We start from the raw sequence: 24,254 nt of genomic DNA on the forward strand, positions 1-24,254 counted from the left end.
CTTATGCCCGAAACGTCGATTCTCCTGTTCCCTGGATGCTGCCTGACCTGCTGTGCTTTTCCAGCAACACATTTTCAGCTCTGATCTGCAGACTTCACTTTCTCCTCAATACATTTTAAGACCTGGCCATCTCTTTAAGTCCAGATTTACTGTATACAAACAACTACTGATTTTTATTTATATAAAATAAGCATTTGCATTCCTGTGCTCAGGCATGTCTTCCTTGTCTGCACTTTTCTTTTTTTCCCTTTTTCCTCCTATCCCATTTTTTTTCCCTCAAACTTGCCTGAAAAAGAGAGTGCTTTGGCAGGAGGAAGCTTCAATGGACTCTGGAGTGGGAGTGGCATTTTTAGAGGCAGCTTGGCAGCAGAGATAGTCAGTTGGCCTATGAAGCATGGAGGCGGACTCCTGCTTCCACGTGTAGTAGGTCCCTTACGGCGGTGTGGCATGGGCTGTGAAGCCCGGAGTGGGACACTGTTTTGGTGGCATGGTGTGTTACTGGGAAGCCTGGAGTGGGACTCGGGCAGCAGCATGCTGTAGCAACGGAGAAGGAAAAGTTGGACACTCTACGTTTTGGAAAAAACAATTTATATTCTGTGAAAGGTGCTTACGTGCGAGCAACGCTACACACGTTTCACTTTATTTTATATTCGAAGCATGTGACAATAAAGGATATTAGACCTGTTTTTTTTTTTCTTCCAAATCTATCTTTTCTTTATTTGCTACTTCCTCAACCTATTGAGATCAAGTGACTGTTTTTCACATGATCTTGTTCTAAACTCCTGTCTGACATCAAAAGAGAAAATGCTGGAAAATCTAAGCACGTCTGGCAGCATCTGTAAGGAGAGAAAAGAGCTGACATTTCGAGTCTAACTGACCCTTTGTCAGAGCTTTGACAAAGGGTCAGTTAAACTCGAAATGTCAGCTCTGTTCTCTCCTTACAGATGCTGCCAGACCTGCTGAGATTTTCCAGCATTTTCTCTTTTGGTTTCAGATTCCAGCATCCACAGTAATTTGCTTTTATCCTGTCTGACAACACCTTGAGTGAGCACATGTCCTCCTAAAAGATACATGGTCTTATAAAGATCCACATATGATGTATCAAAGATGTTAAGTAATGTAAATAATCTAATGCTGCCATTTAAGTGAACGAATGATTACTCAGTTCGTTTCATACATTTTAAGTAGTAGATACCAGGAGGAATATAAACCGATTTTATATTATAATTGATACTACCAGCAGTTTGTCCCAAGCGTGACAGCAAGTATGGCTATTCTTGGAGATTTTACAAAGCGGATCGTCTAGATTTGTGTCAACAGGCATGCAATTGTGCTTGATTATGGAGGGAAAGGGTTGTAGGCAAAATGAATTTTTCATGACTTTCAATAGTCCAATGATGGTAGAACAGGCTATTAAAATCTTGTCATAATTTGCCACTGAAATTAGTATTTTACATTGATAAAGGGGAGGTAGTGAATGCTATATGGATTAATTTACAGGAGATACTTATGAAAATACCACATCAGAGACTTATTTAAATTGAGGCACGTGGCATTAAAAGGAATGTAATTTCATGGATGGAAAGGTGGTTAGGGAGCAGAAAGATAATAGTGAGTGTTGGAGAAGTGAGCCCAATTGAACAGAGACCACACAAGCCAGATCTGGTGAAATTGACAAGCTGTTTATTACATATGGCTGGAAGAGAAATTGACTAGGCTGACACAGAACTGACAGGCTGCGCAGGTAGACCAATGGTTCTCTTCCCTGAGCTGAGAATCAAGGCAGTTTTTATAGGAATACTAATTAAAAAATAGCGAAAATACAATGGTCTTGATAATTAAATAATCTAGTTATGGTGATAATCGCAAAGCAGTTATCAGAAGAATGTCCTGAATCTAGATACAATGAAACATCCTGGCAGCTTCAATCATTTCTTAACGGAATCAGGAGATTCCAGCTCTCTTCAAGGGTAGGTGAGAATGTCTCTTATTTTGGCAGTAAGGAGTTTCCATTGTTTCTCTCCTGTGAGCGAAATATTCTGGTGCCTTGCTGTCTGACCTGTCATTTGTGTGGCTTTGGGACAGCAGTGTTTATCGAGTCCAGGAAGCTTATTGTCAGTTTGCTTTGGAAAGTGTATTCCCTGGTATGTGAGTGACTGTGAGGAGAAAGTGAGGTCTGCAGATGCTGGAGATCAGAGCTAAAAATGTGTTGCTGGAAAAGCGCAGCAGGTCAGGCAGCATCCAGGGAACAGGAGAATCGACGGTTCGGGCATAAGCCCTTCTTCAGGAGTGAGTGACTATGGTCATGCCTGGTTTACCTTATCAGCCTGTTGGTCAATGCTGAGGCATTCTGGGTGTCTCTTGCATGATTTGGACAGGCTTGAATTTCTGTGTTCTTTGTGTCAATGCTGTGGGTAGGCAGGGTGGCAGATCTTTTCCCACAGTGAGAATATGTACATGGTTTTCAAGTTGGTGGAATTTAGATAACAAAATGCTCCACAGCTCTGAGCTATGATATCCTGTTTTTAATTTATGTAAATAATATTATTAGGTATCATATTGAAGTTTACTGGTTGTACCAAATGCGGGAAATTGCAATCTGTGAGGAATATGCAGTACATTTTAAGATGAGCTCAGACAGGTTAGTGAACCAGTAAGAGATTAATATAATTGAGAAATCTGAAAAGATACATTTAGAGAAAAAGAACAGTAAGGGGATTTACACTGTAACAATAAGTTTTTAGACGTAGTGGAGGATCAGTGAAATCTCAACGCACATTCATTGATCGTTAAAGGTACAAATGCAGGGGAAGAAAGCCATAAAATTCAGGCAGGATCTGTATATTTTACAAAGGGAATTAAATACTAAAGGAAAGAAGTGGTGTTGCATTTTTGCAAGACTTTGAGCAATTCAATGCGAGCATAAGTATTGCAACCATAAAAAAATTGCAGAAATTTGCCAGAACGCACCAGTAATAAATCAGTTGAAGAACGTTTTGAAAAATAAGAGTTTCTGCCCTGACGCAAAGAAGTTAAGAGGAACATAACTTTTTTTACAGAGATAAAGAATCTTTGAGTGGGTAAATGGTGAGAGATTGTTTTTTCTTGTCAGCAAGTCTGTAAGATGAAAAGCTGTTAATGCCACAGGAACAAAGAAGCAAGTTAACAGCTATTTCTTTACCACACACTCTGTGTTTGGAACTCGAAAGTAAAACAAAGTATCCTAATTGATACACGTGAAGTCTATCATCATGTGTAAAGAGAGAGAATTTTTAATGCAATATTTTGCAAAACTTAGAAATTAATTCTCTCTCTACAGCAACTGGCAAACCTACTATGTCTTTCCACCATTTTTGCTTTTGTTTCTGAATCTTAGCACTTACAGATATTTCCCTTCCTCTTATTTATTAGAATGTGTAATAATTTATCATAAGTTATTAAGCTTGAGTTGACAGATGTATTTGAAAGAGGTGGGGTAAATATTAAATAGGGATAATCAAAATGAAATATAATTGGGAACAGTCGGTACATGCTCTTGAAGAGGTTGTAGTCAGAGTACCTTCCTTTTGTGCTTAATTTTTATAATTCTGTATCTGACACATGTATGACATACTTTCCTTTGGTTTTATAGGGTTATCAAGAAGAGGGCTCCCCTTCTACTGGAGTGGCCAACTCTCCCAAGGTATTGTAGCCACTTTGTTAGGCAAGAGATTGCAAGTTATTGATCATTTTGGTTCTTTGCTTCTAATGTATATCTCTAGGTTTTGGCAATTATCTGTGCCTCTCCTTTTTGTTTTTCTCTAAACTGTGCTCAACTATTTTTAAGATCTATATTAATGATTGGGTGAAAGGATTGAATATTATAGCTAAATTTGCTGATGATGCGAAGAGAGATAGGAAAGAAAGTTGTGAAACATATATAAAGAGTCTGCAAGGAAAGGTAAGTGAATAGATACAAAAATAGCAGACAAAGTATAATTTAGGAAGATGAGAGATTGTCCTCTTTGGTAAAAATAGAAAAAATATTTAAATGGAGAGAGACTAAAGAATTCTGGAGGAAAAAGGGACACGGGAGTCCTTGTACATGATCGCAAATGTCAATAGGCAGGTACAGCAAATAATACAAAAAGCAAATGGAATATTGGTCTATATTGCAAGAGGGATGAGGTACAAAAGTAGGAAAGCCGTCCACAGCAGTACATTATCAGGCACCGGTGAGCCAGGCTGCTGTGTGAAAGTTTGGTTAAATTCCTTAATGAGGGACATACTTGACTTGAGGACAATCCAGTGATGTTTTCAGTAGGCTGATTCCTGGGTTGAAGTGTTTTTCTTCAGAGAAAAGGTCGAGCAGTTTGAACCAATACTCATTGGCGTTTAGAAGAATCAGAGTTGATCTCATTGAAACATGTAGGATTCTAAGGGGGCTTCCCACAGGGTGGATGCTTAGTGGATTTTTCTGCTCGTCGAGGGATCTGGAGCTAGAGACTGCAGTTTCAAAATAAGAGGTCTCTCATTGAAGATGGAAATGAGAAGAAATTTCTTCTCTGAGGCTTGTTAGTGTTTGAAATTCTGTCCTCCAGTGAACAATAGATGCTGGGTATTGAATATATTCAAGATGAAGTTAGAGAGATTTTTGAGTAACGGGGGAATCAAGGGTTGTGAATAATGAACAGTCTTTCAAGAGAAGCTCGTTTGGGTTGAGTCGAGGTATCACCCCATGTAAGGGAAAGGTAAGACAAAAAAAAAGTCCAAGCTCCCTGAATAAAGATAGAAACGGTCGATAAGATAAATCAAAGATTCATACCTGTATTACCAGCATTGTCCACTATTGTGCAAGTTTGCTTCTTTCCTGTTATTTGGTGAGAAGAGCAACATCCAGGTTAGAGATAAATTAGAGATTTGTGTAACAGAGATTCAGTATTTCGAATTCATGTCTCAATTTAGGGATAAAAGGAAACTTGAGAATATAATTAAGGTATGTGAAAACTAGCTGCTACTAATTCTATCTAGACATAAAATTAAATTGTAGAAAATATTGAAATTGTGTGCAACAGGTATGTTAAATATTCAGTTGAAAAATACCTGTCATTTCCACATTCTGGTATATTAAAACTGTTATTAATGTAATTATTACTGTTCTCATTACTGAATATTTTGAGTTCTCTTTTAAACCACAACAGCAGACCTACCTGCCAAATGTGAAAGGCAACTCTTCTCTCTCACAAGACTCTGTTAGTCCTCCTGCTCCACGTTCCTCTGAGGAAGACCACGTTTACAGGTACCTAACTGAGATAAGGCCCACTCTTAAGTGGAGTAGCAGATAAGATTGTGCTTCAATATCAGATTCTTCACCAAGCAGCTAATTCAGAAAGACTTCTCTCTTAGAAAGGTAACAGGCATGACTCCTTCCGTAAACAGAACAGCAGACAAGCACTTCCTCTGTAAGCACACTAACAACATTTTGTTAAGATTGGTACTCTATGACAAATTAATTTCTTGTAAAAAAGACTGTGTGTCAATAAGTGCAATGACCGTGATAAACTGGGACTGCCTTTTTGAATAGAATCGCATTGATAGCCAAGGACTGACTGTCATTGTAAACAGAGTGACACTGTCAGCTGACACATTCCCTTTCCAGATAATAATGTCTCCTAAAATGGAGCTGAGTAGATAATGGGTGAGAAGTCAAAGACTTAAGAGATTTAAAGATAGCCTCATAAGTGAATACACTTATCATACCTCTCAGTTAATCCTACCTTGCTCAATTTCTGATGTTAAAAGTAACACACTACATATAAATAAATTTATTGTTTTGGTGACGAGAAGTTAGAATTCTCTTCATGATTGGACATTGCAACAATAGCTTGCATTTGTTTGCACTGTTTATGCAATAAATACGCCAAGTGCTACATAGAGGAGAGATTGATGCTTGGGGAGACAAAGGTACCATTTGATGATCTTTGGAATTTTTTGAAGGAGAGGAAAGAGTTAACAGGGATTCAGGGACGAAAGCTCTGAGAAGGCAGAGTCATGATTGTGAAGCAGTTTGTCTTTAACAGTGGGCTATGGGATGTATGGAACACCAAAGTCAGACAGATGAAAAAGATGGGCTGAAGGAAGTTGTAGAGACAGGATAGGATGACAGATGTGACATGGTTTTTAAACATAATACATCAGCTGATTTATTTATTGTCTGTTTGATACTGTAACTTGATACAGGCTTGTAAGTGACAACTTCACCATTTTGAAATTCTGGATCATTCGCCTCAAAGAACGATACTGCCCTCCTGTGATTGTCATCTGTAGCTTTTTTGTGACCAATAATTTGAAATCATGCAGGGTTTATGTAGCTGATGAAAATGTGGCACATTTGTTTGATCTGTAATAAGTAATGAGATTAGACCACTCTAAGTTCATTCCCTGCAATATAATCTGATGCCGGTCACAGTACTGGGCAGTATCAGCGGTAAAGTATAATCGAGCCATTTGAGCTTTCAAATAATAAACACTCTCTCTCTTTGTCATGTATGCAGTTTTCCCAACAAGACAAAGTCCTCAGAATCTTCACCAGTTGTCATGACCTCTGCTCTGGGCAGCAACCTCTCAGAACTGGATCGTCTCCTACTGGAACTGAATGTAGTGCAAAGCAACTCACCCAGCAACTTTGCAACCGGCAAGTATTTTCTGTAACATATGTGGGTAACTTGACAGTTTTAAGCATATTTCAGTTTGTTTTTGTCCTGCTCTCAAAAGAATTTTGCATCAGTGCTGAGAATGAGAAAGAAATTTTCCTTTGTTCTGTTCATCTTATTTCTCCCCTCCCACTCTGACCTTCTATTTTACTGTCGATGCCTCAAGGAATCTGGAAAAGAATATTAGTCCCATGAAAGTGTTTCATTATCAAGATGGTAATTTGGTAGGAAAATGTGATTCACTTGGAGCTGCAGAATCCTAACTACACTACAGTACCAAGGTGAATGGCAGCAGAGTATAGTACCTACTGTGAACTTAAAATTCACTCTCTGCCGTTTAACATAAGGCTGGGGGATAATTGGAAAATGTGGGAAAAGATTCTTTTGTGTATGTCATCTAAAGGTGGAAAAAGTGTGAAATGGAAAGACCACTTCTAGAACTGAACAGATGCAATTTTCCCACTGGTGCATAAATCAGTTATGAGGTTGTAAATGTATTTGTAAGTATTATTGAGGGATAGTGTATGCTGTTTGCTTTGATGTATAGCTGTCAGTCTATGTTTGCACTTAACCTATATTTATGTACCGCATATAGTCATGTAAAAGTCAATCTCATGTAAAAGGCAAAAGTGAGGACTGCAGATGCTGGAAACCAGAGTCCAGATTAGAGTGGTGCTGGAAAAGCACAGCAGATCAGGTATAGGTAGCATTCGAGGAGCAGGAAAGTCGATGTTTCGGCCAAAAGGTTCCGAAACATCGACTTTCCTGCTCCTCGTGTGCTGCCTGACCTGCTGTGCTTTTCTAGCACCACTCTGATCTTATGTAAAAGTCAGCCCCTAATTTTTGGCCAAAAAATCTTGTAGTTTCCATATATTTCATGTAAACATCAACCCTTCTATAACACATTGTAAACCTCTTACAAAGGAAACTGCATGTTCCCATTAACCCACTTAAACGAAATCGCATTCATTCATTCATACCGGTAACTCTGCTCATCGCTCTTTGTTTACTATTTTGTGTCTCTATTCATTCATAATTCTACTTAGCCCACTTGGTTTAATACAGCACGTTTTGATTCATTCATTCATTCAGACCGGTACTATATCTATCAATATTTATCACACATTGTTCACTATAAATCCAAAAGTTGAATATCATTAAAAGTTAATTATTTTGATTATGTCATTATATCTGAATACAAGTGAGATATATTGGCTACATATACCTTTAATTCTTTGACAAATTTGTTAATGTTGCTGAGGTTCATTACATACAAGAGTAAATGGGATTGCAATGGAAGAATTTGGCAGGGATGTTCAAGACACACATTCAGAATTTAATAAATGTTTCATTTTAAATGTGCCATTATGCCAGGCCATGACTATGTTGAATAGTGTGATTTTGCAGGATTTCAATGAATCTTTGAGATGTTAAATTTTCGTACCGGTATGTATAAATAAAATTTACTACCAGTAATTCATTCATGTTTCTCTTGCTTTTATCCAGTAATTACCTTTATTGTAATTCATTGTGTTTTTTCTTCTTTGTCCGGGATTAGTTGAGAGATCCAATCAACTCCTAATAAAAGTATTTCGAACTGCAGCATGAATTTCAGCTCCTCAAAACTAGTGCCCTGTAATAATGGACCATATAAATTGAACCTTTAAACATAGCCCCAAAAATTTGACTTTTACACGAGTATATACAGTAATGTTTGTTAATATAGAGTGTAATACTGATTATTGCTGAAATAAATAAATCTGACACTTCATATGGCTAATCTTGTTCAATTATCCTTTGAGTCCTCTGCAGCCTCTGACTAGATCAGATGACCAAATCCTAGATTTTTCAAAGTTGACTAGTATACAGTGTGAAAATTGCCCCTGGAGAAATGCCTTACTGTTATTTGAAACGTCTCTTAGAGTAGCTGAAATTACCAAGAAATTGTTCAATCAGCAATCTTTTTTATGCTTCATTTTGACATAGTTGGCTAGTGCCCTGTAATACTGTGCAATCATCCTTCCCCATATCATTAGATTTTAGAGAAGTTGCAATGACTAGTGATTGAATTTTACCTCCTATGGCAGTACGCTTCAGTTGTGATTCCAGATCCTTATGGATCTGCTCTATTTGTTTGTTCAAACTTAAAATAACGCTTCCTGATTACCACAGGGCATCCAGTTATGCCAACTTAGGGAGTAAGCAAGGTGAGGCCCAGCACATGTTGATAAGTAGTTGTTTTTGTTAAGGAGAAAGCTGGTTTTACATAATTTGAAACATTTAATCTCTGAATTAAAGATTGTTGCAGAGGGGGAAGGGATAGAATGTTGAGCCCTATTACAGTTTTATGTATGTAATCTAGGTTGGTGCATCAAGGTGTGCTGCTTAATAAATGCAGTGTTTCAAATGAGACATTAAACCAATGCTCCATCTGTTAGCCAAGTTGGCTGTAAATGATTCAATGGCTGTAAATGATTCCCATGTCCTTGTTGATATTTTTCTTCCAGTCAACAACAGTAGAAACAGATTATTTAGTAGTTTATTCATTGAGTTGGAATATGTGAGAAAGCCTGATGTGCGAATTATCTGCTACCTTTACCTACAATAGCAACAGTGATTGAAAGGTGATCCATAAACTATAAAGCATTGTAGGATGTCCTGAAGAACTGAGATGTTATGTAAGTATAAGGTGTTTCGTTATCTGAGAGATGAGCAAGATTAAGAGAGGAGAAATTAAAATATTGCAGGGGTTAATGGCTTTGTGGTATTATGGCTAGACCATGAATCTGGGGACCCGGGTTCAAATCCTGCTATGGCAGATGATGAAGTATGAGTTCAATAAAAAAATCTGGAATAAAGACTCTGATGACCATGAAACCAGGCTGATTGTTGGAAAATACATCTGGTGTACTCATGTCCTTTAGGGAAGGAAACTCCATCCTTACCTGGTCTGGGCCTGCAGCACTGTGGTCGACTCTTAACTGACCTCTGGGGACGGGCAATAAGTGCTGGCCAAGCTCACATGCCCACATCCCGTGAATCAATTTTTAAAGAAAAATCTTCAGGGGCAGCAACCATGAACCCAACTTAAGGGAACAGTCAGTAAAGTTAGATTCAAAGGTAGCTTTAATTGAAACTTGAGCTTAACAGAATTAAATAAGCTTAATTAAACTTTTTTGATTGTTGCTCTTCAGAGGAATCCAACCGCAGTTCCCATCATGCTCCAGTGACTGGCTCTCAATATACTGGTCAGGAAAATGGAACTCAAGTTGCCAAGAAGGTGCCTCCTCCAACAAAAGAAAAGCCCAAGAGAAATGGTAGTCGAGGAATTGAGGATGTGCGACCCAGTGTGGAAAGCTTATTGGATGAACTGGAGAGCTCAGTTCCCAGTCCAAGGTATGTATATGTAATTGTCCTTCAGTTAATCAAGCCTTGCTTCTCCTGCTATTCGACTGAAAGATCTGTAGGTGTAATCTTGGCTGTCTCTATCGCATTGCTCTTACTCTTCCTCTCAGATTCTTGCAGACTGCCTGTTTGAAGGGTTTAGGGTCTAAGCAATATTCTTGTGGCTTCTATGCTCTGTTTTTCTCTCAAAGTTCATCTCCTTGGTAATGTGAATTGTTTGTGCCTTGTATCCCTGTAGAAATTGATTGATTATCTTCAAAACCCCCCTCTATCTAGGAACTAAATAGAGAATTTAACGTTTATAAAACCTGACATTTCTTGCATATCCATACAACACTGGAGCCTGCCTAAAATCAGGACAAATATTCTTTCCATTGCACAAAGCTGTGAACATGTTGCACTGCCTTGCCTGTAAAATAACTTGGGCCTCTCTGTTACTGTAGCAACCAAGCCACCCAGGCTTCTTGTTAAGTAGGATTTGGAGCAGGTCACATGATCACCTTTGCCACTGCATTTTATCTTAAAATTAAACCAACTGCAAAACATCATCAGCTTATAAACTTCATATTTGTAACACAATTTCATGAGAACACACAAACGGCTTGTAATCTTAAGGAAGTTCACATTACCTCATGCTCAAGAAATGCTCTGTATTATCCAATTTCTTCTTGAAAATGACTTAGGCTTTTCTGTCTCCAGTTGAGCACACCTGCAGCCTGCACCCCAGCACTTACCCTCTCCATTGTCCAAAGTTATTTGTCCCAATGAACAAGATTTCAGCAGCATCTTCCTCTTCATTCACTCCATTTTGTTTTCTCTTTTATAGTAAACCCCTTAACCCATAATAGTAGCAAAGTATTGGGAACTAGAGATCCAAAATACCAATAGCAAGTCCTGGAGAAACTTAGTAGCTCTGGTAGCATCTGTGCAGAGAAAGACAAAGTTAGCATTTTGAGTCCAATGTGACTCTACTGAAGTCCAAAGAAGAGATATATTGAACTCAGCATTAATTTTGTATGTCTCTCTCTCTCTGTAGATGCTTCCCAACCTGTTGAATTTGTATTCCCTCAAGTTACTATCATTGCCACATCCACTGACTTTATTTTATAATCTTCTTGAAGATTGGTGTTTTATACTTCTATTTCTATGCCAACTAAATCTGAATTTTCCTTCAATAGCAATCCCTCTTCCCTCTCCAACTCTCGCTTCCTACCTATACTCTGTGACATCCTCTTTCATTATTATTATTACCTTTCAACCTCCTGCTTCACCTCATTTTTGCCTTTTCTGCTCCGTCTCATCCTTTCCTGTGTTCCGTCATTAGTTCCATTATTTCGCACTATTTAACCTGCTGACCATGAAGATTTCACAGTTCGTTTTGACTGTCTGCATTTGACATCATAAATAACAGACTAATTCTAAAGAGAATCATTTGTGTACCTGATTGGGAATATATAATTTTTGATTAACATTGAATTGAATCAATGCAGAGTATTTGCATACAGGCAGTAAAATGGATTTCAACTCCGGCATTACACACTAGTGTGGCGTGTTGTAGTTACGGTTGATGCTGACTAGTTTGGTCTCGTTTTCAGTCCTGCAACAGCTGTGTCTCCTGTGGAAGGACCACCCTCTCAGCGTGACACTCCTACTCAACAACAGGCCCGCATTTCTGCATCCTCAGCAACTCGTGAGCTCGATGAGTTGATGGAATCCCTCTCTGTTTTCAATGTGAGTGTAACTGGATTCCTGTCTTCCTGACTCCAGTGTCTAAGGTGCAAAAGCCAAGCAATAATGTTTGTTACCTAGCTGGCCTGAGAGTAGTGTGTATGCTGTTTGAAGTGGTGAAAATGCAGGGAGGTGTAACCTGCAGTAAGCATCTGTTACTTATCAAGGTAGAGGGGATGTGCTCAGTTTAAAAAACATTGTATATTACTTTTGAACTTGAGAAAGAGTATTTGAACCTACTTTTTAACAGTTTTGGTAGTTATTTACTGGACTAAAACTTGGGAAGAAGTGCAGGACTTGGAGGTCTCTCTGTAAATAGTCAAGAATGGGTCATCTCCATCTTGCTGAAGCGTTTTGTGTAAGATATGACTGCTTCATTCAAATAATTGTTAACTATAGCATAACTGGAGTTGGTTTAGAGGGTTGTAACTTTTTTTTGAGAAGCCTGCAAGTTAGTATTATTGGAAGATATATGTTGGATGAATTTGGAAGAATTTGAATTGATTTATCCTTGAACTATCTACTAATCTAATCTGTAGATTATGACAATAATCATTCAGTACATCATTTTGCATGGAATAATTGTTTTGGATAATAGTATTCCAGGTACACTTGTAGGAAAGAGATGGCACCCAGGATTAGAGAAATGGATTGTATGAGATTTATGGAAAATACAGTACCAAAAGGGGCATAAGAAGTAGTGTTGTGGAGACAGTATTGTGTTTTATTCTGTTTTGTGGGGTGGAGCGTGAACCATGGGGAGGACACAGACATATAAAGGTCAGATGTGAGGTATGTAGCCAATATAATTTTCAGATAGGGCACAAAATATTGGGGGAATAAATGGAATTTGAGACATGCAACGTATGACATGCTTGATGTGTTGAGGAATAAATGGCATATAAAATACTGGGGAACTCACTGCAAGGTGAACCATTAGAAGGACAGATGGGACTTTGGGTATCTTGGAGTTGTCACAGGTTGAGTGTAATGTGATGTCTTTCAGCAGGGGACAGGTAAGGGCAGGAGTGTATCATTAAAATCATCTTCATTCATTTTCTTTATTGTTGTCCAATTTACTTTTTCTCCCCCTGTTCTTTCTGTTGCTCTCCTTTCCTCAATTTAGGCTGGTACTGTAAGTCCTGTAAGTGTTGAACCAGAGGAAAAGCAAGAAACCTCAGCTTCAGATGCCCTGCTAGTGTCTGCTGCTGCCCAGCCTGTCATTAAGCCATCAACAGCTAGGGTGTTGATGTCCATGTCTTGCAATTCCCAATTTATGCTCAATAACACAGCTTTGCCCTCACCACTTTCACGAACACCCAGTCCACTAGAGCTGCTGCACATTGATGAGGACCTAAGCACTTTGCACCCATCTGCTTCCACATTACCCAATCCTACCACTTCATTGCTCAACCATCTAGACCTTCAACCATCTGTCTTTTGCTCAGTGAGTTCACCTAATGCAGATGCAGTTTCAGAACCAGGCACTGATGTTTCTCTGTCAGTGATGCCACTCATTTCAGAATCTTCTGAATCACGCAAGACCAGCCTCAGGGACATGAAGATAGTGGAAACTGAGAAAAAGCCTGGGAGCCAGATGAATACCACAGAAGTGAAAGAAAGAGTTAGATCAAGTTCTTCAAATGTTGCTGAAACAGAGAGGCCTGTGTCCAAACTACTGACCTCAAGCACTGTACAACAGGAGATTGCTCCATCCTTGATTAATGATTTTGGTGAGATGAATGAAGCTATTGATAAACTGTTGGCCTTGTATCCTGAGGTTGTGTCAGAACAACATGTGGAGACTAATCAAGAGGTCCTTGAAGCGAAGGTGGTGTCAGTGGAGAGAGCATCGGTGTGTCCAAATACGATGGAACTTTCCACCTTGAATATGGAGGTGACTAGCAAACCACAGTATCAACACAGTATCGCAGATAGATCCAAACTTGGAGGAAAAGATTCTACAAAGTTACTCAGCATAAACAAGTCGTATGAAAAGTCTGTACTGCAGGCAGCACAGCAGCAACCAAAACAAAGAGAGATGGAACTAGAACGAAGTGGTGTGTATCATTGCTCACCACATCTTCGATCCAATGAGAGTGCACAAGAGAAGCAATTTGATTTACCTCCAGTTCAAATACTGACAGTGGAACGGATTTCTGCTTCTAGTCAGGCAGGCGGAAAATTTAAATGTGGAATGTTTTACAGAGATTTGTTGCATGAATTTCTGCATGGTCAGAATAGTGTGAGACAACAGACATTATATTTTTGCAGAACTTAAAGCACTTAACATTGTTCCTATCACAGCCAATGCTAACTTTGTTTTCATGACATTACTAGTATTGGGGTGCTTTGTGGATGTATTAATAAGGTGAGCTTTACTTACCATACTTTCCAAATTGCAAACACTCAAAAACACTAAAGTCAGTCTAATATTGTGTGTCCCCTAGCTGGGATAGAGCTCTCTGTGCCACCCACATATGTGGGATACAGACAATGGACTATATCTCAAATGTATGGAAAATCATTTGCATCTCTTTGATCATCCAGTAGGTTTTATACTTGAAGGCTTGCCAGGCAGGTAGTTACCCTGGTATGCAGTGCATTTAACAAAGAGGACTAGATCTTAGGAGGTACAATGACATCAAAGACCACTGTCGTGGGATTTGAGAGATGCATTTGATTCTACACTTAAATTAATCTCAGAACTGGTTTCCATACCATTATTCTGTTGAAATTGTGCATACCTTGTCTGGATTCGGTTGAATTGGTTATTATCAAATCAATTAAACAAATTGGCACACAGACGTGAGGATTTAAATTTGAGCCTTTCTGCCTAGGCCGCTTACAAGGCTAAAGCTTTAATTGTTGTCAAATGTGCACGTCCATTTCTTCAACTTGGTAGGAGTTTGGATCGTTTTGTTACATCAAGGTAAGTGTTGCACGTGGCAACATGTAAAGGCTACATGGTAAATGTACTGAATATGAGTGCTAAGTTTGAAGAGTGTATCTGTGTAACTTGCAGGATTGTGGTTTCACTGTGCAATGTTCCCTATGGTGCAGATGAAATCTCTTATTGAGAGGACAAAGCATTCTTCAAATGTACACCCGATGAATCGAGAGGAGGTACCACGCCGCAAATTTGGGCCTGTTATATTTAATAAGAACGTGTCTCAGGATAGGCTTATTGAGGAACTGCATGGCAGACTGGGAATCGAAAAGAAGGAGCCCAAGAATAGAAAAGTGGATGACTGGCTTACTGAGGGGTTGGTCATCACTTCAAAACCTGTAAGGAAACATGAGGAGGGAACTCATGTGGTTGAGAAGGTAGTTAGAAGAATGCATGAAAAATTATTACAAAGAAATGCATGAAACCAGGTTTGATGCTTTGAGAAAATCGATATTGTCTTGTGCATGGGCTGCTCAACAATTTGTTGCAATTCTGATTGAGCCATGAACTCAATAATTTTCTGTGCATTTGTTTGTACAACCATGTATAGGGTTTTCTGCTTGATCAGCTGCTAGTTTTGTTGTGTATTTAGCTGTAGTTGGATGAGGTGATGGTGTCCATCCAGAGGAAAGTATCTAAAGCAACTGAGGCACGGATCAAATGAATGTAATTGCTGTAATTGTAAGTGCTTGGTGTCGGCTGAAGCAACTTTCGGTGATAACTTCCCCAGCCAAATGTACAAAAAATTGTAGAACATGCTTTTCTGCCTTTGCAGTGTTCTTTGTGGGAGATTTGTAGGTTTGGTTTTAATGTACAGTTTTATTTTTGTCACTGTGATCTACGTGTAACTCTTAATTCTATGTTTTTTTTTGTAGCGCTCCTGTGAGCTCAGTTGTTTCTAGTTAATGCTAACCAGGTCGTAAATAGTACAAAAGAATTTAATCAATGTTGCTTGTTTTCAGTAGTGTTTGAAATTTATTTTTTTACCAAACCCATGCCTTTCTCAGTCTTTGATATTTACTATAAGGCTAAGACTAACCTGTGTTTGCAAGTGGCATAGCTGAAGGTTCTTTAAGATCTGTTTGCTTAAGAAAATGCTCGTAACTCAGCTCAACATGACTGATATAATGGTAGACATTACTCCAGTTGTATGTTCAGTATTCGTTAAATGCTGTGGAGCTCTGTTTTTCATAAACATGTTGTCAAAAAGCTTGAAGCATGGTGCAAATTGGCTTGAAATGTATGAAATTATCCCTTAATCTACATCTATTTCTTGGTACTAAAGCTGTGTGTTTCTCTCCAGATAATAATCACTCCAGAACCCCCTCCTTCTTCGAAGGGTTCCACTCCATCACCCCATTCCGTTTCACCTTCACCCCCAGTCAAACAAGATAAAAGAAAGAGTGAACTTCCGAAAGTTTCTCTGCTGTCTCCTCCCTTTGTACCTTCCCCACCCTTTCCTCCTTTGCCTTCCCCACCCCCTCCCCCTGTGCCATCCTCACTTCCTCCCACTGTACCTTCTCCACCTCCTCTCCCTTTGCCTTCCCAACAATCATCTTCTAACCCATTGACCTCCATCCTCCCAGAATCTCAGCCTTCACCTCAGCAGAATAGTTCATTTGATGAATATCAGAAGCCACCTGTCCTTTCAACATTACCACCTACTCCGTTAAGCCCTTTACAGTCCACTTCAACACAAGAAAGGCATCCACGTTCCTTCTCTCTACCTGTAGTCCAGACCACTGCTGTCCAAGTTGAGCCACAATCATCTACACCCACTAGAGCCATGGTGTCAATTGCCTGTCAGACCGATGACAGTAGCAGTGATGGAGACAGTCTGCAGTTTCAACCACAGGCATGGAAGTATTTTATCTTTCATGATTACAGATATTTCTTAATATCATTGGATTAATGAAGATTTCTCAAAGGTTCAGCTTCAGTTTAATTTTCTTTCTAATATACTTCATTTACTCTGGAGGTATAAAATTTGATTTCTTAATGTGTATATAGCTTCAGAAATGTGCTGATGTCTAGAATTATTCTATACATATGAACATTATACTATAATTGTAATTAGGCATTAAAACTTTTGATGGTGACTTGTCTGTATTATCCAGATTACTATATCTGTGATAGCTGCAGTAGTTAGGATGATAAAGTTTAGAGTGTTCTATCTTTTTAGAAATGCGACTTTGTTACGTTTGGGTGAATCTTTGAGCAGTCTACTCAGTCTGGAAGTTAAGTCATTTAGGAAGTTCAGGACACAGATTTCCAGTTACTATTGGGATGTGGGGATAGTGCAGAAATTGGGATTGAGATAGATGATCAGCCAGAGTGGCAGAGCAGGCTTGAGGGGTTGAACTGCCTACTACTCCTATGATCCCATGTTCCCAGCCAGATCTTGTAGAATTATCGAAATATTACCAATGTTGGCTAGAAAGTGTACAAATGTTGGGGGAAGAGCAAGGCAGTAACTAAAAAGAAATTGCTTGTTTGACTTTGAAATTACCTAAACAATAAACATTGTGTACAGTGTGTTACTACACTTTATAACATTTGATCTCTGTTTATTACTGAGTCAACTAATTTTCTAATTCACATCAATGATTTGCAGTCAGAAGCTAATGTGCAAATTGGCCAAGTTTGTAGCTAATACTAAAGGGGCCATAATACTAACAAATGACTCTTAGTATTGACTCTCTACTAGCATTTTACCGAAGGTCACAGTAAATGTAAGAAGTAACATAGTGACATCAGGATGCAAGTTATTGAATTCAAGCAGTAACATGAATTTTCATATTAGCTTACATGAAGGCTAAGAGTCTTAAAAAACACCCTTGATTTTTGAAATCATTGTTTGGTATAAGAATTGATCACTGTTTAAAGTTTCACTTTTAAATATAAGTAGTAGGAATGTATTATTTGATTGAGATTCTATTTATAAATACATTATTAAATTGCTTATTTCAGAAATTTAACTGACACAATGCCATCAGCGTTAAAATTTTGGGTCCAGTGACCCTTTCTCAGAACTGAAGAACAATTACTGGACCTGAAACATTAACTCTGATTTCTCTCCACAGATGCTGCTGAGATTTTCCAGCAATTTCTGGTTTGTTTATGATCTCCAGCATCTGTAGTGCTTTCTGTTTACAATGCCAACAGCGACAGTTGTTACTGTAAGGTTAAGAAATTGAATGGCGGTGAAATTTTATTCTCATGGGATTTGTAAACTTGGCCTTTCCCAATTTATTGCAATTTCCATTTTCTCTTTATAGGTGAATGCAAACTTTGAATCTTTGTCACTCACTTCACCTTCATCCTTTGAGAAGGCAGGGTATTTTTTTCAAATTCAGCATGTTCTATTCTATGCACGCGCTTTGAATTATAAATCTAGATTCTGGATTAGTCAGCTACTGGCTGTTCGATATACAATGCTGAACTGTATTAAATATTGGATATGAGCATTAAGGGGATGCTGAAGATAATGGAACCTATTTTCAAAGGAATTACTTGAGATTTTAAATATGTCTGCATAATGCTGCCCCGTTGCTTGAATACTGTACTAACTGTAATTAAAATAAGTTTCAAATTGGAAACTATTCTATCCTTGTAAAATGTTCCAGGTTTAAGAAACTTGCTCTGTAACCGTGTAATCATTGCTGCACAATGCCACTGCATTTAGAAATTTCTAAATTCTATTTAGAAATAGATATTCTTTTGGATGCAATTTGCAGTATTCTTGGGCTCTCTGTTTCCAATATAATTCACTAACCGCTAACCTAAAAACAAAAGTGCTAGAAATATTCAGTGGGTGCGGCATCATCTGTGGGCAGAGAAACAAAGCGTTTCAGGTTTTTTCTTGTTCTGATTGGTCATTGATTTAAAATGTTTCTCTCTGTCCCGATGTGACCCAAATTGCTAAATATTTCCAGCATTTTCTGTTTTTATATCAGATCTCAAGTGTTTGCAGTGCTTGGCTTTTGTATTTAATAACAGCTGCCTGAATAACCCAACAACTGTCTGCGTAATCAAGCAGCTGTCAGAGAAACTGCATTTCTGTCTAGTGACTAGGCAGGTTGACTAAATAACATCACACATTGAATAAGTCATTCTGTAGAACTAAGAGTACAAACTCTGAAATGCACACTGAGTAGCAAATACAGGATGCAGATTAAGTTGTATCTCACACTGTGTGTGAAGATGAAATTTCAAGTTGGGTGGTGGGCCTGTGTAACTTGTTTCTGAAGGAAATTAATAAAGTCATGTATTGCGTTAGATTAAATCAGAAAGTATTTTCAGATATCAGTTGAGTTTCAAAATCCTTGATATGTGTAATTCATAATCCAAGAATGTTAGTACTTGGGTCCTGTGAAAGAATGTGCAGGCGCCAGCTTGTGCTCCCATGAGGAGGTTGAATGATTCATCAACTTCACTAACACCTTCCGCCCTGTCCTCAAGTTCACCTGGACCATCTTGGACACCTCTCTCCCCTCCCTGGACCCCTCCATCTCCATTGCGGGCAGCCGACTCAACACGGACTACACCTCCTCCCACCTTGCCTCCTGTAAAAACGCTATGCCTTATTCCTAATTACTCTGCCTCCGCCGCATCTGCTCCCAAGAGGACCAGTTCTACCGTAGAACATCCCAGATGGCATACATCACATCATCCACCACCTTCAAACGGACCCCACCACCTGGGTGATATTTCCCTCCCCAACCCTATCTGTGTTCCAGAGAGACCATTCCCTCCACGACTCCCTTGTTACATTCATGCCTTTCACCAGCCCACCCTCCACTCCCGGCACCTTCCCCACCACTGCAAGAAGTACAAAACCTGCACCCACGACTCCCCCCTTACTTCCGTCCAAGGCCCCAAAGGATCCTTCCACATCTGACAGAGATTTACCTGATTTCCACAGATGTCATCTACTGTGTCCATTGCTCCCGATGTGGTCTCCTCTATACTGGGGAGACAGGATGCCAACTTGTGGAACATCCCAGGGAATGTTTCTGGGAACCATGCACTAACCAACCGCACTGCCCTGTGGCTGAGCACTTTAACTACCTCTCTCACTCCGCCAAGGACATGCAAGTCCTGGGCCGCCTCCTCTGCCAAACCCTAACCACCTGATTCCTGGAGGAAGAACCCCTTGGGACCCTCCAATCACATGGGATCAATGTGGATTTCACCAGTTCCCTCATTCCACCCCCCCCCCCCCCCCCCACTATATCCCAGATCCAACCCTCCAACTCGGTACTGCCCTTTTAAACTTTGATATCTGTCCATCTTCCGTTCCACCTATCCGTTCCACCCTCCTCTCCAACCTATCACCATCACCCCCACCTTCATCTACCTATCACATTGCCAGCTACCTTTCACCTAGCTCCACCCCCTCCCATTTATCTCTCAGCCCTCTCTGGCCACAAGACTCATTCTTGATGAAGGGTGTATGCTCGAAATGTCAGTTCTCCTACTCCTCGGATGCTGGCTGACCGGCTGTGCTTTTCTAGCATCACACTCTTCGACTTTGTAGTATGTAATGGTTGCTACATGGAAATCTCCACAGGAGGAAAAGCACTATACAAAACAGTGGAGTTTAAATAGCTACTAAATAGTGGAGTTTAAATTTTGAAGTTTCAAAAGAGAATGCATTCATTAATTAGGTAGAGGAAAGTGAAAAAAGCTAGCAGAGTTTGAGAGTGAGAGAAATCACTGAGGAAAACGTGAGCTTATTAGTGTAAGTTGTTCACGCAGAGGGTGGTACTTGTATAGAATGAGCTCCCAGAGAAAGTGTGGAGGCTAGTACAATTGCAACATTTAAAAGACATCTGGATGGGTATATGAATAGGAAGGGGTGAAAATGTGTTGCTGGAAAAGCACAGCAGGTCAGGCAGCATCCAAGGAACAGGAGAATCGACGTTTCGGGCATAAGCCCTCCTGAAGAAGGGCTTATGCCCGAAACGTCCTTTCTCCTGTTCCTTGGATGCTGCCTGGCCTGCTGCGCTTTTCCAGCAACACATTTTCAGCTCTGATCTCCAGCATCTGTAGCCCTCACTTTCTCTCATATGACTAGGAAGGGTTTGGAGAGATATGGGCCAGGTGCTGGCTGGTGGGACTAAATTGGGTTGGGATATCTGGTCGGCATGGGTGAGTTGGACTGAAGGTTCTGTTTCCATGCTGTGCATCTCTATAACTCTAAGAGCCTTTTCAAAATGGGAATTGTATCCAAATCGTGGACAGTCTTAAGCTTTAAAGGAAGATTAAAATTGTTTAGGAGAGAATATTTTGAGCTAAACAGAAAGCCAAAATTTTTGTAGACTGATTAAAAAATTTCAATGTCACTGCATTTTAAACAGCATATTATATACTTTTTAATCCAGCCATGCTAAAGATGAAAGTTGGTGATTGTTGGGTAGTTTATTTAGTAGCTATTTATTACATTGTGAATAGTCACTATCAGTAGCATGGTCTGAGTTCCATGTTCAAGTTCTTGTATCACCTTGTTGGAACTGGCATTACTTAGTTCCGGTGGAAGCTGTTTTTCCTTCCAGGTTTTTTTTGCATCACCTTACAATTGCAGATATTTTGGGCATAGATTGCTCCATAGCTGGAAAGAGCCAAAGGACATTCTATCCAAACATAGTGTGCTGAAAATTGGACAGAAGGAGATCCTATTCCAGCTCCTTTCATTTCAATGAACAAAAATGCAATTTTTTAGAAAAAATGATAGGGCAGAAGTCTATCATTTTATGGGGTATTATGCCTTGTCAACACCAAGAAATATTACATGCTGTCACTGGAGCAATATACAGCATTTTCCAGCACTGTTTACCTTGAATGAGTAATCTAGCAGGCTTGGTTAATAAACTAGTTCGCACTCTTCATTGATAACCAGCTAATATGAAGCTTAACTGGGCCATAAAATAAAATTTCCTTTTGTGACGGATGCACTACTGACTCTTTCAATATATTTTGCATGTTTGATTTTCACTCTATACTGCTATAGCAGCTTTATTTTAATTTCTTTTATCCTGTCTGTTCCATTTCTGTCTCCTGTTGATCCGTTTCTAGCCAGTCAACACAGGCCGTGCTACCAACAAGCCATATTCTCCATCCCATAAAGGAGATCCTGTGGTACGGGCAGATCCATTTGCCCTTCCCCCCCGCCCAGCCCCTCCCTCAATGTATGGACGACAGCAAAAACCAAATGTAAATGTGTGTATATGCGAGAACATGATTTTTAAAAAGAAACAGTGAATGCAGACTAATATCCACAAAGCTTAATTTATTACCTTTTTATAATAGTTTTTTAAATTTACTATTTTTAATAGTTGTGTAGGGCTGTTAAGTCAAACGTTACAACACAGGTTATCAGTGTTATTGTTGACACTTAATTTGGTAATCCTTGTGACATTAGCTTGCGACAATGATGACTAGCTTTTTGGATGTCAGTTGAATAATTCTCTTCAATTATTTCAATCTCCAGGTTAGAGATTGTACTTCCACTTGGTTGTAGTTGGATTACTTGAATTCTTTCATTACGTCATGGCTGTTATATCAGAAGAAAGTTAGCTAAGCATGTTAAAAGGTGGTAATTCTACAGAAGGCTGGGGAATTCCTTTGATGTTATTTGCTGTGAAAAATATCTAATAAAGAAGTGCTAGGCATCCAGCAACAAAATGTTACTTGCATTTAATCAAGACTCAATCTCTACCAGTATCTTTCTGAAAATAACTTTCCAAAATACTGAGATATCACACAGCAGATGATGACTGTGTGTCTGTGATTTACTGAAAAATGGATTATCTGCATTCTGATACATATGCAGAAATACAATGAAGATTAGTGAAAGAAAGAAGTAAATAATGTTACAAATGGACGATATCACTGCCTTTTCAACGACTGGGTTGCTCTATTTTATTGGAACTACTTAACCGCTCTGTGGAAACTGGGAAACCCCTGCCATATAATAGCATATCTTTGAAATCAAGAAATGCATTAAATCATTGTATTGGCCAGTGGACATAAAAGTAATTTAGGTACATAGAGCAGGAGGTTTATCAAAGTCATCTTTGAAAATGTTGTAAAATAAGTGATCAGATGACTTTTTTAGTAATTTAGTTAATCACTGAAATTATACTATCTAGCTTAATGAATGGGATAGAGTTATGATGTGTCTTCTGTTAATAAATGTGAGATTCTTACTTCATTCATTGTCGTACAACACTGAAGTATAGGTAACGTAAATGCTGATTACTTCTCCTGTAAGAACTTCTTAAAGATTAGGACTCATGTCCTCCTCTTCTATCTTCTGAAATTTGGTCTTTATGTAATGTTATTTCTTGGCCAGATTCTTCACTAATTAGGTTTCCAGCTCTTGATGGTGTGTGCATTACAGGTCTGTCTGACGTCCACTGACAAAGCGCTGAGCTGTAACAAGGGACTTGGGGGGGATGTCAATGGAGCACATGTCTGTCACTCTAACATAATTGAGGCAACATCTTAAAAAGTTGTTCGTGACAAGCAAGAGAAGAAAAGTGCCATTGCATCTTAGTCATACAGCACAGAAGCAGACCCTTCAGTCCAACCCGTCCATGCTGATCAAGTTCCCAAAATATACTAGTCCTGTTTGCCTGCATTTGGTCCATTTTCCTCTAAGTCTTTCCTATTCATTTAACTGTCCAAGCGTCTTTTAAATATTAAAACTATACTTGCATCTACCACTTCCTCTGGCAGTTCATGCCATATACGAACCATCCTCTGTGAAAAAGTTTCCCCTTAGGTTCCTTTTAAGTCATTCTCCTCTCACCTTAAAAATATGCCTCCTTGTTTTAGATTTCCCCATCCAAGGGAAAAGACATTTGTTATTCACTTTATCTTTGCCCCTCATGATTTTATAAACTTATAAGGTCACCCCTGAACCTCCTAAGCTTTAGTGACTAAAGTCCCAGCCTATGCAACAAGTCATTATAACATAAACCCTCTAGTGCCAGCAACATTTTGGTAAATCTTTTTTGAACCCTCTCCAATTTAATAGTATCCTTCCGATAGCAGAGTAACCAAAACTGTACGCAGTTCTCCAAAAGTGGCCTCACCAATATCCTGTACAACCTCAACATGATGTTCGGATTCCTATAATCTGTGTTCTGAATGCAAGCATGGAGGAGGGGAGAGAAACTCTAGCTTTTAAATGGATATAAAATTAAATCAGAAATTTTCTGGTTACTCTGTTCTTGCCATCTGCTTTGGCTGCTTTGACTATATCCTCAAGTTCAACTTCATCCAAGTGCTGCAACGAGGGAGTAAGGTAGGTATTCTACAGACTTCAGCTTTGATGCTGGACGTTCTGGAACTTCTAAAGATACTTAATCAGTCTAGCCTCTTTCTGAGGACACTTTTTCTGTACCCAGTGTGTCTCAGAAGCACTTCCTGCATTTTCAGTTTGTAACTTTTCAGACCCTGTTTTAAAACAT

The 24,254-nt window shown here is 39.1% G+C and overlaps 1 protein-coding gene across 12 annotated transcripts in view; it reads left to right on the forward strand.

The window, feature by feature from the left end:
* The window catches only part of LOC122562805 (paxillin-like), a 93,208-nt gene that overhangs the window by 52,380 nt on the left and 16,574 nt on the right, over positions 1 to 24,254 (forward strand). For 3 of the 12 annotated variants that reach the window (XM_043716038.1, XM_043716033.1, XM_043716039.1), the window contains exons 3-12: positions 3,632 to 3,682; positions 5,181 to 5,278; positions 6,534 to 6,673; positions 9,887 to 10,088; positions 11,693 to 11,828; positions 12,952 to 13,998; positions 14,889 to 15,152; positions 16,079 to 16,630; positions 18,054 to 18,107; positions 21,853 to 21,996. In XM_043716038.1, coding sequence (XP_043571973.1) covers positions 3,632 to 3,682; positions 5,181 to 5,278; positions 6,534 to 6,673; positions 9,887 to 10,088; positions 11,693 to 11,828; positions 12,952 to 13,998; positions 14,889 to 15,152; positions 16,079 to 16,630; positions 18,054 to 18,107; positions 21,853 to 21,996 — 2,688 coding nt within the window. The remainder of the gene's footprint in view (positions 1 to 3,631; positions 3,683 to 5,180; positions 5,279 to 6,533; positions 6,674 to 9,886; positions 10,089 to 11,692; positions 11,829 to 12,951; positions 13,999 to 14,888; positions 15,153 to 16,078; positions 16,631 to 18,053; positions 18,108 to 21,852; positions 21,997 to 24,254) is intronic. The other 9 variants (XM_043716034.1, XM_043716036.1, XM_043716035.1 and 6 more) reach the window with 9 other exon arrangements.

Source organism: Chiloscyllium plagiosum, chromosome 25 (genome assembly GCF_004010195.1).
Source record: "Chiloscyllium plagiosum isolate BGI_BamShark_2017 chromosome 25, ASM401019v2, whole genome shotgun sequence".
NCBI lineage: Eukaryota > Metazoa > Chordata > Chondrichthyes > Orectolobiformes > Hemiscylliidae > Chiloscyllium > Chiloscyllium plagiosum.